General features: G+C 42.8%; 1 protein-coding gene across 1 annotated transcript in view; it reads right to left on the bottom strand.

Annotated features, from left to right (window-relative positions):
- LOC311120843 (ubiquitin-conjugating enzyme E2 E2-like) overlaps positions 1–12,595 on the bottom strand; it is a 38,133-nt gene that overhangs the window by 22,919 nt on the left and 2,619 nt on the right. The window contains exon 3 of the mRNA XM_084157898.1: positions 7,605–7,655. Coding sequence (XP_084014024.1) covers positions 7,605–7,655 — 51 coding nt within the window. The remainder of the gene's footprint in view (positions 1–7,604; positions 7,656–12,595) is intronic.

Here is a 12,595-nt window from a genome sequence, read left to right as displayed (position 1 = left end):
TTTTAGCAGAGGAAACACTGCAGCTTAGCCAATATTCGCAATGATGATGAAAAAATAACATTAAATTGCTAATTAGACTGCGTGTCGGTGTCTTGCTGCGTTCCACCTCTGGGCAGCCGAACATTCTAGGCAACCGAGCATGTATCCGCACCGGTAAAAATAATCTGACAATGAGCGAGTTCGTTTTGCATCGCCCCATGCCATAGTTATTATATATGCTGATATCATGGCGAGACTAACTAGCTGCATGTAACTCAGCAGATAACATTAATTCGCTAGACTGACAACAAAGTTTGAACAAACATGTCGATAATGTATTTTGTGTAAAACACGTAAATAGCTGCATGTAGCCTACTCCCCTCCTGAAAAATAATATGAAATCATGATTTTACTTACTGAGGCATGGAAGGCAATAGTTCGAACAGTTTTGTGTACAACATGAAGTTTGTAGGCTACACCAGTGACCAGACAAAGGCGATCAAGGAGGGGGAGCGGAGTACGCAGCACAGCAGCTACGTAGGAAGCGGAGTGGGCACTCGGCTATGCAAAAAAAAAAAATATTGCACATGCGCAGAAATATCTGTATTTTTAGCCTTGGCAAATTGGGATACAGACACTCCATATCCTTAGCCACTCCGTTAAATTGAACAGTCCCATTTCACGTCATGCTGTTCTTAATAATTCTTAAATAATTTACCGGTTTCTCGCAGTTATTTATCCCGGGAAATGGGAGTGGGTTAGGGCGGGAAATCCTGGTAACCTGCTTCCCACTATTAAACCCTAATCTGTAAACATACAGCATTTTGATCCACTGGGAAACAACCATTATCAAAAGGACATGAACAGGTTGATACATTTAGATGATAGAAGACTCATGTTGTTATCTGTGATTGTACAACTTGGCATGCATGAGAACAAATGTCATAAGCCATCAACAATCTACCCGAATGAGTTTAATATATTTTCTGTTCCAGTCTTTTTCCTCACGAATCTTGGAGATGTGTGTCAAAATTCTTGGAAGTTGAGCTGCAGATGACAATGATCAAGTATATTTCCCAGAGGCCACTGTGGCGCTCATCCCCCTCCCCCCTCATGAATATTGATACTCTCCCGCTGTGGCCTCTTAGATGTTAAGTCCCCTGGTAAAGCCTGTGAAAAATGGCTCCGAGTTTGTCACTCCCACAGAACCCCAGAGGGCCACAACGCAACACTAATAAGCAGCAGTCACTCAGACACAGTAGTGGAGATGATCCATCGTGTAAAGGGGGATGGAGATCTGTGTGGGCATTATTGGTTGTTTGCCTCATGGCTCAGAGAATGCATTTAGACAACCAGGATAGCAACAAGCAACCAGTCAACATCACACAATGTCATGTTAAAAATCCTGCTGAGTGCAGACACTTCCCATCGGGCCTGGCTGCCCTGACATCATCAGAAAGTGACATTTTTTTAAAGGGCATTACATCATTTGGATTCAGAGGCCAGCAGATGCTATTTGTGCTGAAGACTGACAGTGTATATCATCCAAATTAGAGTGCATCTGGTCTCATGAGATACGTGGCCAGCGCTACAGTAGGCAACATTCAGTAAGAATAAATGCTATTCTGTTCCAGACCCTTTTCATTGTACAGCAATAGTTGAAATATCTGAGAGTTAGCATAATCACAATGCCCAAAGCCTATTTGGTGTCAACTGGTTTCACTCGTTTGATGAGTGACAATGCCAAGGTGAGAGAGCGGTCACAATAATGTTAGTAAAATGGAGCTGGAAATGACATTAGCTTACTGCCCTCGTGTTCACATGCTGATGAAACACCAACAACAGGCTCCAAACCGCTTAGAACAAATGGAATTTCTAACAAATATTTAGTAACAGTGCTGATGAAAGACAATGTCAGATCATGGATGCTTAGGATTGTTATAAAGAAGAGTACTAGAAAGTGATTAGACAGTAGCCAACGACACCTCAACTATTACTTTCAACCTTCCACGATCACCTCATGATTCAATTTGCAGGCCAGTCTCCGAATCTCCAGAGATGTTTTATTACAGGATGATACGACTGGGAGAGTCTTCCCTGCTTGAACAAAGGGGATGTCTGACTGCAGGCCTCTCAGTGAGGTGAGAGATGAGAGGAAATAAATCAGCTGCCCCGGCTCTGTGTGTAATGTGCCGAGCGAGGTGATCTTTTCAACACAACACACACTGTCTCCTGAAGGGGCCAACAGACAGTGACACCATTTGCAGTGTGAAATAATATGAATAACCTTTGGGACTAAATGGAAGGTAGTGAGCGGTGTGTAAGGCATAAATGATGTCATTAACTTTGTCAAACATCTTTTTCATGCAAAGCAATTGCTTTTTTTGCCCTTATCGACATTCACTTAAAAACGTGTGTGTGTGTGTGTGTGTGTGGGGGGGGGGGGGTTCTATTAAGCTAACATATGGAATTGTTTTAAGATGGTCATACCATGGATCATTTAGCTATTTGATTTAGAATTTTAGGACTCCTTTAGGTATCAAAAATATATCTAAAAAAAGTATTTGATAAAATATTGAATTTGGCCTTTACTACTATAGAACATAGAAATGACAGTACAACAATTAATAATACGGAATAAGGTTTAAGTGTCTGTCCTATATCTAGGAGGTAAGAATGCTCAGGAAATATTTTTGTTTTTTTGGACACATATTTCTACCCTTATTTTTGTTAGTGCAAAACTACCTCCATACTTCCATTCATTTGACAGAACAAAACCGACGTTTTCGTTAGAAGACCGATATTCGGGATGTCTCATGGTCTGTGCTCGGCCACCTTCTACCGCAGAAGACCGACATAGGCGGATGTGGATTGAGATGCAAAAAACCATTTCTCTCTAGCTTAAACTGATGGATTTTGATGGGGATTTTTGTATTATGTTACTTAGATTGACGCACGGGTGCATCAATAGACTCTTAAGGATTAATGAACTTGTCTGTTATACATATTCTATAACCTTATATCACACCATTATAACAGTGGGAGAACATTTTAATTGGGATGTGTTATAAAAGCCATATTATTTCAGTTGTTATTGGGGCCGGGACGATACCAGTATCGCGATACTCGTTAGTATCGAGGCAAGGAAACAAAACACGAATTGGGTTGAACTTCTTTAGGAAAACAGCCCTAATGTTGGAAACAAACATCATTATGTTGTCATCCACACATTCATTTATTTTCAAACTATAGCACACAGTATCTTACATACAGCAGGTTTTTAAAGGACCAAAGAGTCTGGTCTGCTTCGTGTTTTCATTTTTGGCATGGTACTGTGGTACTGGTATCATCCTGGCCCTAGTTGTTATATGGGATTAGCATGAATATGCAGCTGGGGAATAAACACAGAGGATTGTCTGTAAGACACCTAATTGTTTTCCAGGCAACTAGTTATTTTGATGACTGAACATTTCTGTTAGTGATTATTTTACTTTCAAATTATGCTGCCTTTAAATCACCCTGCCTGTGAAACCTCAAGCAAAATCATTCCCAATGTGACAACCTAATTTTTCTGAGTCCATTGAAACAGATTATTTGAAGTCCTTGAGTAAAAAGAGCCAATACTCAATATCTAATTTACCCTTCAGTAACTACATTTTGAATTAAAATGAAAAGGTTACCTATATATTCACCCTTACAGCAAGGGTGTTAACTCAAATCAAATTTTATTGGCCACATGCGCCGAATACAACAGGTGCAGACATTACAGTGAAATGCTTACTTACAGCCCTTAACCAACAGTGCATTTATTTTTATTAAAAAGTAAAATAAAACAAAAAAAAGTGTTGAGAAAAAAAGAGCAGAAGTAAAATAAATTAACAGTAGGGAGGCTATATATACAGGGGGGTACAGGTGCAGAGTCAATGTGCGGGGGCACCGGCTAGTAATATGTACATGTGGGTAGAGTTAAAGTGACTATGCTTAAATAATTAACAGAGTAGCAGCAGCGTAAAAAGATGGGGTGGGGGGTGGGGGGGCAGTGCAAATAGTCTGGGTAGCCATGATTAGCTGTTCAGGAGTCTTATGGCTTGGGGGTAGAAGCTGTTGAGAAGTCTTTTGGACCTAGACTTGGCACTCCGGTACCGCTTGCCGTGCGGTAGCAGAGAGAACAGTCTATGACTAGGGTGGCTGGAGTCTTTGACAATTTTGAGGGCCTTCCTCTGACACTGCCTGGTATAGAGGTCCTGGATGGCAGGAAGCTTGGCCCCAGTGATGTACTGGGCAGTACGCACTACCCTCTGTAGTGCCTTGCGGTCGGAGGCCAAGCAGTTGCCATACCAGGCGGTGATGCAACCAGTCAGGATGCTCTCGATGGTGCAGCTGTAGAATTTTTTGAGGATCTGAGGACCCATGCCAAATATTTTCAGTCTCCTGAGGGGGAATAGGCTTTGTCGTGCCCTCTTCACGACTGTCTTGGTGTGTTTGGACCATGATAGTTCGTTGGTGATGTGGACACCAAGGAACTTGAAGCTCTCAACCTGTTCCACTACAACCCCGTCGATCCTCTTTTTTTTCCTGTAGTCCACAATCATCTCATTTGTCTTGATCACGTTGAGGGAGAGGTTGTTATCCTGGCACCACAAGGCCAGGTCTCTGACCTCCTCCCTATAGGCTGTCTCATCGTTGTCGGTGATCAGGCCTACCACTGTTGTGTCGTCTGCAAACTTAATGATGGTGTTGGAGTCGTGCCTGGCCATGCAGTCATGGGTGAACAGGGAGTACAGGAGGGGACTGAGCACGCACCCCTGAGGGGCCCCCGTGTTGAGGATCAGTGTGGCAGATGTGTTGTTACCTACCCTTACCACCTGGGGGCGGCCCGTCAGGAAGTCCAGGATCCAGTTGCAGAGGGAGGTGTTTAGTCCCAGGATCCTTAGCTTAGTGATGAGCTTTGAGGGCACTATGGTTTTTAATGCTGAGCTGTAGTCAATGAATAGCATTCTCACATAGGTGTTCCTCTTGTCCAGGTGGGAAAGGGCAGTGTGGAGTGCAATAGAGATTGCTTCATCTGTGGATCTGTTGGGGCGGTATGCAAATTGGAGTGGGTCTAGGGTTTCTGGGATAATGGTGTTGATGTGAGCCATGACCAGCCTTTCAAAGCACTTCATGGCTACAGACGTCAGTGCTACGGGTCGGTAGTCATTTAGGCAGGTTATCTTAGTGTCCTTGGGCACGGGGACTATGGTGGTCTGCTTGAAACATGTTGGTATTACAGACTCAGTCAGGGACATGTTGAAAATGTCAGTGAAGACACTTGCCAGTTGGTCAGCACATGCTCGGAGTACACATCCTGGTAATCCGTCTGGCCCTGCGGCCTTGAGAATGTTGACCTGCTTAAAAGTCTTACTCACATCGGCTACGGAGAGCGTGATCACATAGTCATCCGGAACAGCTGGTGCTCTCATGCATGCTTCAGTGTTACTTGCCTCGAAGCGAGCATAGAAGTGGTTTAGCTCGTCTGGAAGTCTTGTGTCACTGGGCAGCTCGCGGCTGTGCTTCCCTTTGTAGTCTGAAATTGTTTTCAAGCCCTGCCACACCCGACGAGCGTCAGAGCCGGTGTAGTACGATTCAATCTTAGTCCTGTATTGACTCTTTGCCTGTTTGATGGTTCGTCGGAGGGCATAGCGGGATTTCTTATAAGCGTCCGGGTTAGAGTCCCGCTCCTTGAAAGCGGCAGCTCTACCCTTTAGCTCAGTGCGGCTGTTTCCTGTAATCGATGGCTTCTGGTTGGGGTATGTACGTACGGTCACTGTGGGGACGACATCATCGATGCACTTATTGATGAAGCCAGTGACTGATGTGGTGTACTCCTCAATGCTATCTGAAGAATCCCGGAACATGTTCCAGTCTGCGCTAGCAAAACAGTCCTGTAGCTTAGCATCTGCGTCATCTGACCACTTTTTTTTATTAACCGAGTCACTGGTGCTTCCTGCTTTAGTTTTTGCTTATAAGCAGGAATCAGGAGGATAGAGTTATGGTCAGATTTGCCAAATGGAGGGAAAGGGAAAGCTTTGTATGCGTCTCTGTGTGTGGAGTAAAGGTGGTCTAGAGTTTTTTTTTCTTCCTCTGGTTGCACATTTAACATGCTGGTAGAAATAAGGTAGAACGGATTTAAGTATCCCTGCATTAAAGTCCCCGGGCACTAGGAGCGCTGCCTCTGGATTAGCGTTTTCCTGTTGATTTATGGCCTTATACAGCTCATTCAGTGCAATCTTAATGCCAGCATTGGTTTGTGGTGGTAAATAGACAGCTATGAAAAATATAGATGAAAACTCTCTTGGTAAATAGTGTGGTCTACAGCTTATCATAAGATACTCTACCTCAGGTGAGCAAAACCTCAAGACTTCCTTAGTATTTGATTTTTTACAAATATACACAGACCGACACCCCTTGTCTTACCGGAGTCAGCCGCTCTATCCAGCCGATGTAGCGTATAGCCCCCTAGCTGTATGTTGTCCATGTCGTCGTTCAGCCATGACTCGGTGAAACATAAGATTACAGTTTTTAATGTCCCGTTTGTAGGATAACCGTAATCTTAGGTCATCCAATTTATTCTCAAATGATTGAAGATTGGCTAATAGGATTGATGGCAGAGGCAGTTTACTCACTCGCCGTCGGATCTTTACAAGGCACCCCGACCTACGTCCACGATATCTCAGTCTCTTCCTCAGTTAAAGTGATTAGTTCATGCACAGCACCACACACACACACACGACTGTCTGTACATCATTGGATGAGTCACTGAGGGCCATTTCTCAGTTGTTTTAACAGGTGCATATAAAATGAACACAACCAATCTAAAATGGCCAAAATGCAGCAACATCTCCTAATGCACTCCATCTCCCGCAGATAAATGCCTAAACTTGCCTTCTGCCTGGCATCCGTTTTCTCTGGTAATTTGCCTTTGAATGCTGAGCCTGTGGTAATTACTGTGCTGTTATAAACAGGGAGATAATCAATGACAACGTCACTTTGTGTTCTTTAAGTTAATAAGGCCTGGCCTCTGCACAACGTCCCCCAGGGATGCCTTTTGTCATTTGGCGGCTGATGCACATGTGGTCGGTTTGCCACTTGCTAGCTGGCCACCATATCTCTTCCTCAAAGGACAGGCAGCAGCAGAACACAATAACCATTGTCTGTCTGTGGTAAATCCCCAGCAGAACGGGGGAACCACATGAGAATCTAAACTTATTTTTTAAAACACACATACTCTTTTTCCTTTTTAGATGGGCTTTCAACTGAAAACATATGATCTAAAATGGTAAGTTTCCTATGCGGTTAGAAAACTAGGCCTACATCTTGTGTTAAGTAAAAGAGAACAAACTATAGGATGTTGTGAAAAGTGCTAGCGTAATCACTCTTACACGTATGATAACCATCTTTATCATAACAAGGACATACCACTATAATACCTGACTGCCTATGTAAAACTAGAAAGACTGAAGTCCATCCTTTATTCTTAGAACCAAGAATCCCTAACAGAAATACAGTATATCCTGAAATCCCAAGCCCATAACATTAGCAAGGTGAATAAACATAAATGCTGGTAGAGAGCAATATTTCCTTACCTGCAGTTTGGAGGTGGGTCGAGTGTAATTTCTGCAAGTTCTTTCTGAATCCTGAAAAACAATGATACTCTGTTTTAATCTTTGTGGCAATGAATATCTCTATCACATATAGGAACTGAAAAAGCTCCCAGAATGCATTTGACCCAAATGTGATGATGAAATGCACAAATGTCATGTGGTTAATAAATCCATAGAACATGATACAGGTAGACCAGACCAAAAATTGCAGTTATATCAGTTTACATATCATAAAAATCTCTATTTAACAAATGACAAGGCAATCCATTATAGGCCTATTATGTCTAGGGTTGGGCCGATACAGTGCCTTGCAAAAGTATTCATCCCCCTTGGCATTTTTCCTATTTTGTTGCATTACAACCTGTAATTTCAAATGATTTTTATTTGAATTTCATGTAATGGACATACACAAAATAGTCCAAATTGGTGAAGGGAAATGAAAAAAATAACTTGTTTCAAAACAATTATACAAAATAAATAACGGAAAAGTGGTGTGCGCATATGTATTCACCCCCTTTGCTATGGAGCCCCTAAATAAGATCTGGTGCAACCAATTACCATCAGAAGTCACATAATTAGTTAAATAAAGTCCACCTGTGTGCAATCTAAGTGTCACATGATCTCAGTATATATACACACCTGTTCTGAAAGGCCCCAGAGTCTGCAACACCACTAAGCAAGGGGCACCACTAAGCAAGGGGCACCACCAAGCAAGCGGCACCATGAAGACCAAGGAGCTCTCCAAACAGGTCAGGGACAAAGTTGTGGAGAAGTACAGATCAGGGTTGGGTTATATAAAAAAATATCTGAAACTTTTAACATCCCACGGAGCACCATTAAATCAATTAAAAAATGTGAAAGAATATGGCACCACAACAAACCTGCCAAGAGAGGGCCGCCCACCAAAACTCACAGATCAGGCAAGGAGGGCATTAATCAGAGGCAACAAAGAGACCAAAGATAACCCTGAAGGAGCTGCAAAGCTCCACAGCGGAGATTGGAGTATCTGTCCATAGGACCACTTTAACCCGTACACTCCACAGAGCTGGGCTTTACGGGAGAGTGGCCAGAAAAAAGCCATTACTTAAAGAAAAAATAAGCAAACACGTTTGGTGTTCGCCAAAAGGCATGTGGTAGACTACCCAAACATATGGAAGGTACTCTGGTCAGTTGAGACTAAAATTGAGCTTTTTGGCCATCAAGGAAAACGCTATGTCTGGCGCAAACCCAACACCTCTCATCACACAGAGAACACCATCCCCATGTTTTTCATCGGCAGGGACTGGGAAACTGGTCAGAATTGAAGGATGGCGCTAAATACAGGGACATTCTTGAGGGAAACCCGTTTCAGTCTTCCATGCTCAAGTTCTGTTTTTTTGTCTTATTTCTTGTTTGTTTCACAACAAAAAATATTTTGCATCTTCAAAGTGGTAGGCATGTTGTTTAAATCAAATGATACAAACCCCCCAAAAATCCATTTTATTTCCAGGTTGTAAGGCAACAAAATAGGAAAAATGCCAAGGAGGGTGAATACTTTCGCAAGCCACTGTATATGATTAAATCAATTATTGTGAAATTTGACATTGACGATATATTGTGAAGTGCAAGACGATATTGTGATGTGCAAGACTAGAAAACTTTGCAGTTTTATCAGTTAGGCTGTATCAATGTGTTTAAAATTAAGTCTAAATAAATTAACTAAACCAACAAAAGAAAGGCCACTCAAAGTTCATTTCATGAGAATGTGACTATAATATGGTAAATAAGCACAAAAATTGCACAGTCTGGAATGATTTAGTCATTAATGGCGCAACACGATTATATCGGATATGGCAATATTTAGAGTAGCATATCGTAGAAGAGGTCTCCCCAAATATCACCCAAGCTTAATGGTGTCACACAGTGCCATACTGTGTTGTTACACTGACTTTTCTATGAGGAAGCATGAAGCAGCATTAGGCACATTACAAACATGATGAGACAACCTCTGTTTAAAAGAATTGCAGATCCTGAAAGGTTCAAATCTGAAATGATTTATCAGAGTCTGTGTCATTACAATAGGCCTGTACAAATGTCAACATCTTTCAATTACTCTTTCAAATTCAACCACGCAGCAGTCACCTGCGAGGGAAGGGTTAATAACAGAATATAAACATTTTTGTATAACAGGGATGACAAATCACAATGACATGTGACGATTAACTAAACGCACAACAGTGCAATTTAACCCATCAGTCACACATTATACCATCACTGACATAACTGCACTGTGGTCATAATACTAAAACCCTGGGTTTGAGCACAGTGGAGTGTCTTATAAGTGTGCTACACATCAGGAAGATGTTCCAAATATCAGGGGTAGTTAAAAAAGCGCTGTAGCCCCAGTCAATCCCTGGCTCGGCTGGTTGCATAATTCTATCATCACCTCCTATCAATCTGTGTTTCCACTGGCAAGGTGGGCGACAGAGGGAGTGCTGTTCATGACAACACTAACCACACATATACAGTGGGGAGAACAAGTATTTGATAAATTATTTTACATTTTAGTCATTTAGCAGACGCTCTTATCCAGAGCGACTTACAGTTAGTGAGTGCATACATTCTTTTTCTTTTTTTTCATACTGGCCCCCGTGGGAATCAAACCCACAACCCTGGCGTCCCCATGCTCTACCAACTGAGCTACATCCCTGCCAGCCATTCCCTCCACTACCCTGGACGACGCTGGGCCAATTGTGCGCCGCCGAGTGGCACAGCTAGCACTGCGCCACTCGGGAGGATAGCACACTGCTGATTTTGCAGGTTTTCCTACTTACAAAGCATGTAGAGGCTGTAATTTTTAATCATAGGTACACTTCAACTGTGAGAGACGGAAAAAAAATCCAGAAAATCACATTGTATGATTTAAGTAATTAATTTGCATCTTATTGCATGAGTATTTTATCACCTACCAACCAGTAAGAATTCCGGCTCTCACAGACCTGTTTGTTTTTCTTTAAGAAGCCCTCCTGTTCTCCACTCATTGCCTGTATTAACTGCACCTGTTTGAACTCGTTACCTGTATAAAAGACACCTGTCCACACACTCAATCAAACAGACTCCAACCTCTCCACAATGGCCAAGACCAGAGAGCTGTGTAAAGACATCAGGGATAAAATTGTAGACCTGCACAAGGCTGGGATGGGCTACAGGACAATAGGCAAGCAGCTTGGTGAGAAGGCAACAACTGTTGGCGCAATTATTAGAAAATGGAAGAAGTTCAAGATGACGGTCAATCACCCTCGGTCTGGGGCTCCATGCAAGATCTCACCTCGTGGGGCATCAATGATCATGAGGAAGGTGAGGGATCAGCCCAGAACTACACGGCAGGACCTGGTCAATGACCTGAAGAGAGCTGGGACCACAGTCTCAAAGAAAACCATTAGTAACACACTACGCCGTCATGGATTAAAATCATGCAGCGCACGCAAGGTCCCCCTGCTCAAGCCAGCGCATGTCCAGGACCATCTGAAGTTTGCCAATGACCATCTGGATGATCCAGAGGAGGAATGGGAGAAGGTCATGTGGTCTGATGAGACAAAAATAGAGCTTTTTGGTCTAAACTCCACTCGCTGTGTTTGGAGGAAGAAGAAGGATGAGTACAACCCCAAGAACACCATCCCAACCGTGAAGCATGGAGGTGGAAACATCATTCTTTGGGGATGCTTTTCTGCAAAGGGGACAGGACGACTGCACCATATTGAGGGGAGGATGGATGGGGCCATGTATCGCGAGATCTTGGCCAACAACCTCCTTCCCTCAGTAAGAGCATTGAAGATGGGTCGTGGCTGGGTCTTCCAGCATGACAACGACCCGAAACACACAGCCAGGGCAACTAAGGAGTGGCTCCGTAAGAAGCATCTCAAGGTCCTGGAGTGGCCTAGCCAGTCTCCAGACCTGAACCCAATAGAAAATCTTTGGAGGGAGCTGAAAGTCCGTATTGCCCAGCGACAGCCCCGAAACCTGAAGGATCTGGAGAAGGTCTGTATGGAGGAGTGGGCCAAAATCCCTGCTGCAGTGTGTGCAAACCTGGTCAAGACCTACAGGAAACGTATGATCTCTGTAATTGCAAACAAAGGTTTCTGTACCAAATATTAAGTTCTGCTTTTCTGATGTATCAAATACTTATGTCATGCAATAAAATGCAAATTAATTACTTAAAAATCATACAATGTGATTTTCTGGATTTTTGTTTTAGATTCCATCTCTCACAGTTGAAGTGTGCCTATGATAAAAATTATAGACCTCTACATGCTTTGTAAGTAGGAAAACCTGCAAAATCGACAGTGTATCAAATACTTGTTCTCCCCACTGTATGTGTTATGAATGAAAGTATGGTCATCATTGTTAGGGCTCAGGCCACCTGACCTAGCTAAGGAAAGCTCTCTGAAAATGCTATAACCAAGGATAACCAGGCTGGGCCCAGTGTTTCCTGGTACGCTCTTATCATCACACGGCCAGGAAAGACACAGGGGCATAGTCATCATAGTAATCTGCCTGTCAGATGAATGACGGGCATTACAGTGTCATGATGCGATAGATGCAACAAGGGTACCTTTCATTACACATCTTGTATGGATGATTAAATCTAATGGATATATTAATAGCATGAGTGTGATTAGAATAATGATGCCCATAGGACCGGTTAGCGTTATATAAAATGAGTGTACAAAACATTAGGAACACAAGCACTTTCCATGACATTGACTGACCAGGTAAATCCAGGTGAAAGCTATGATCCCTTATTGATGTCACTTGTTAAATCCACTTCAAATCAGTGTAGATGAAGGGGAGGAGACAGGTTAAATAAATATTTTTAAGCCTTCAGACAATCGAGAATGTGTGCCATTCAGATGGTGAATGGGCAAGACAAAATATTTTAAGTGCCTTCGAACAGGGTATGGTAGTAGGTGCCAGACACACCAGTTTGAGTGTTT

This window comes from Coregonus lavaretus, assembly GCF_964263955.1.
Source record: "Coregonus lavaretus genome assembly, chromosome: 3".
Taxonomy (NCBI): Eukaryota; Metazoa; Chordata; class Actinopteri; order Salmoniformes; family Salmonidae; genus Coregonus; species Coregonus lavaretus.
This window is presented reverse-complemented; position numbering and strand designations above follow the sequence as displayed.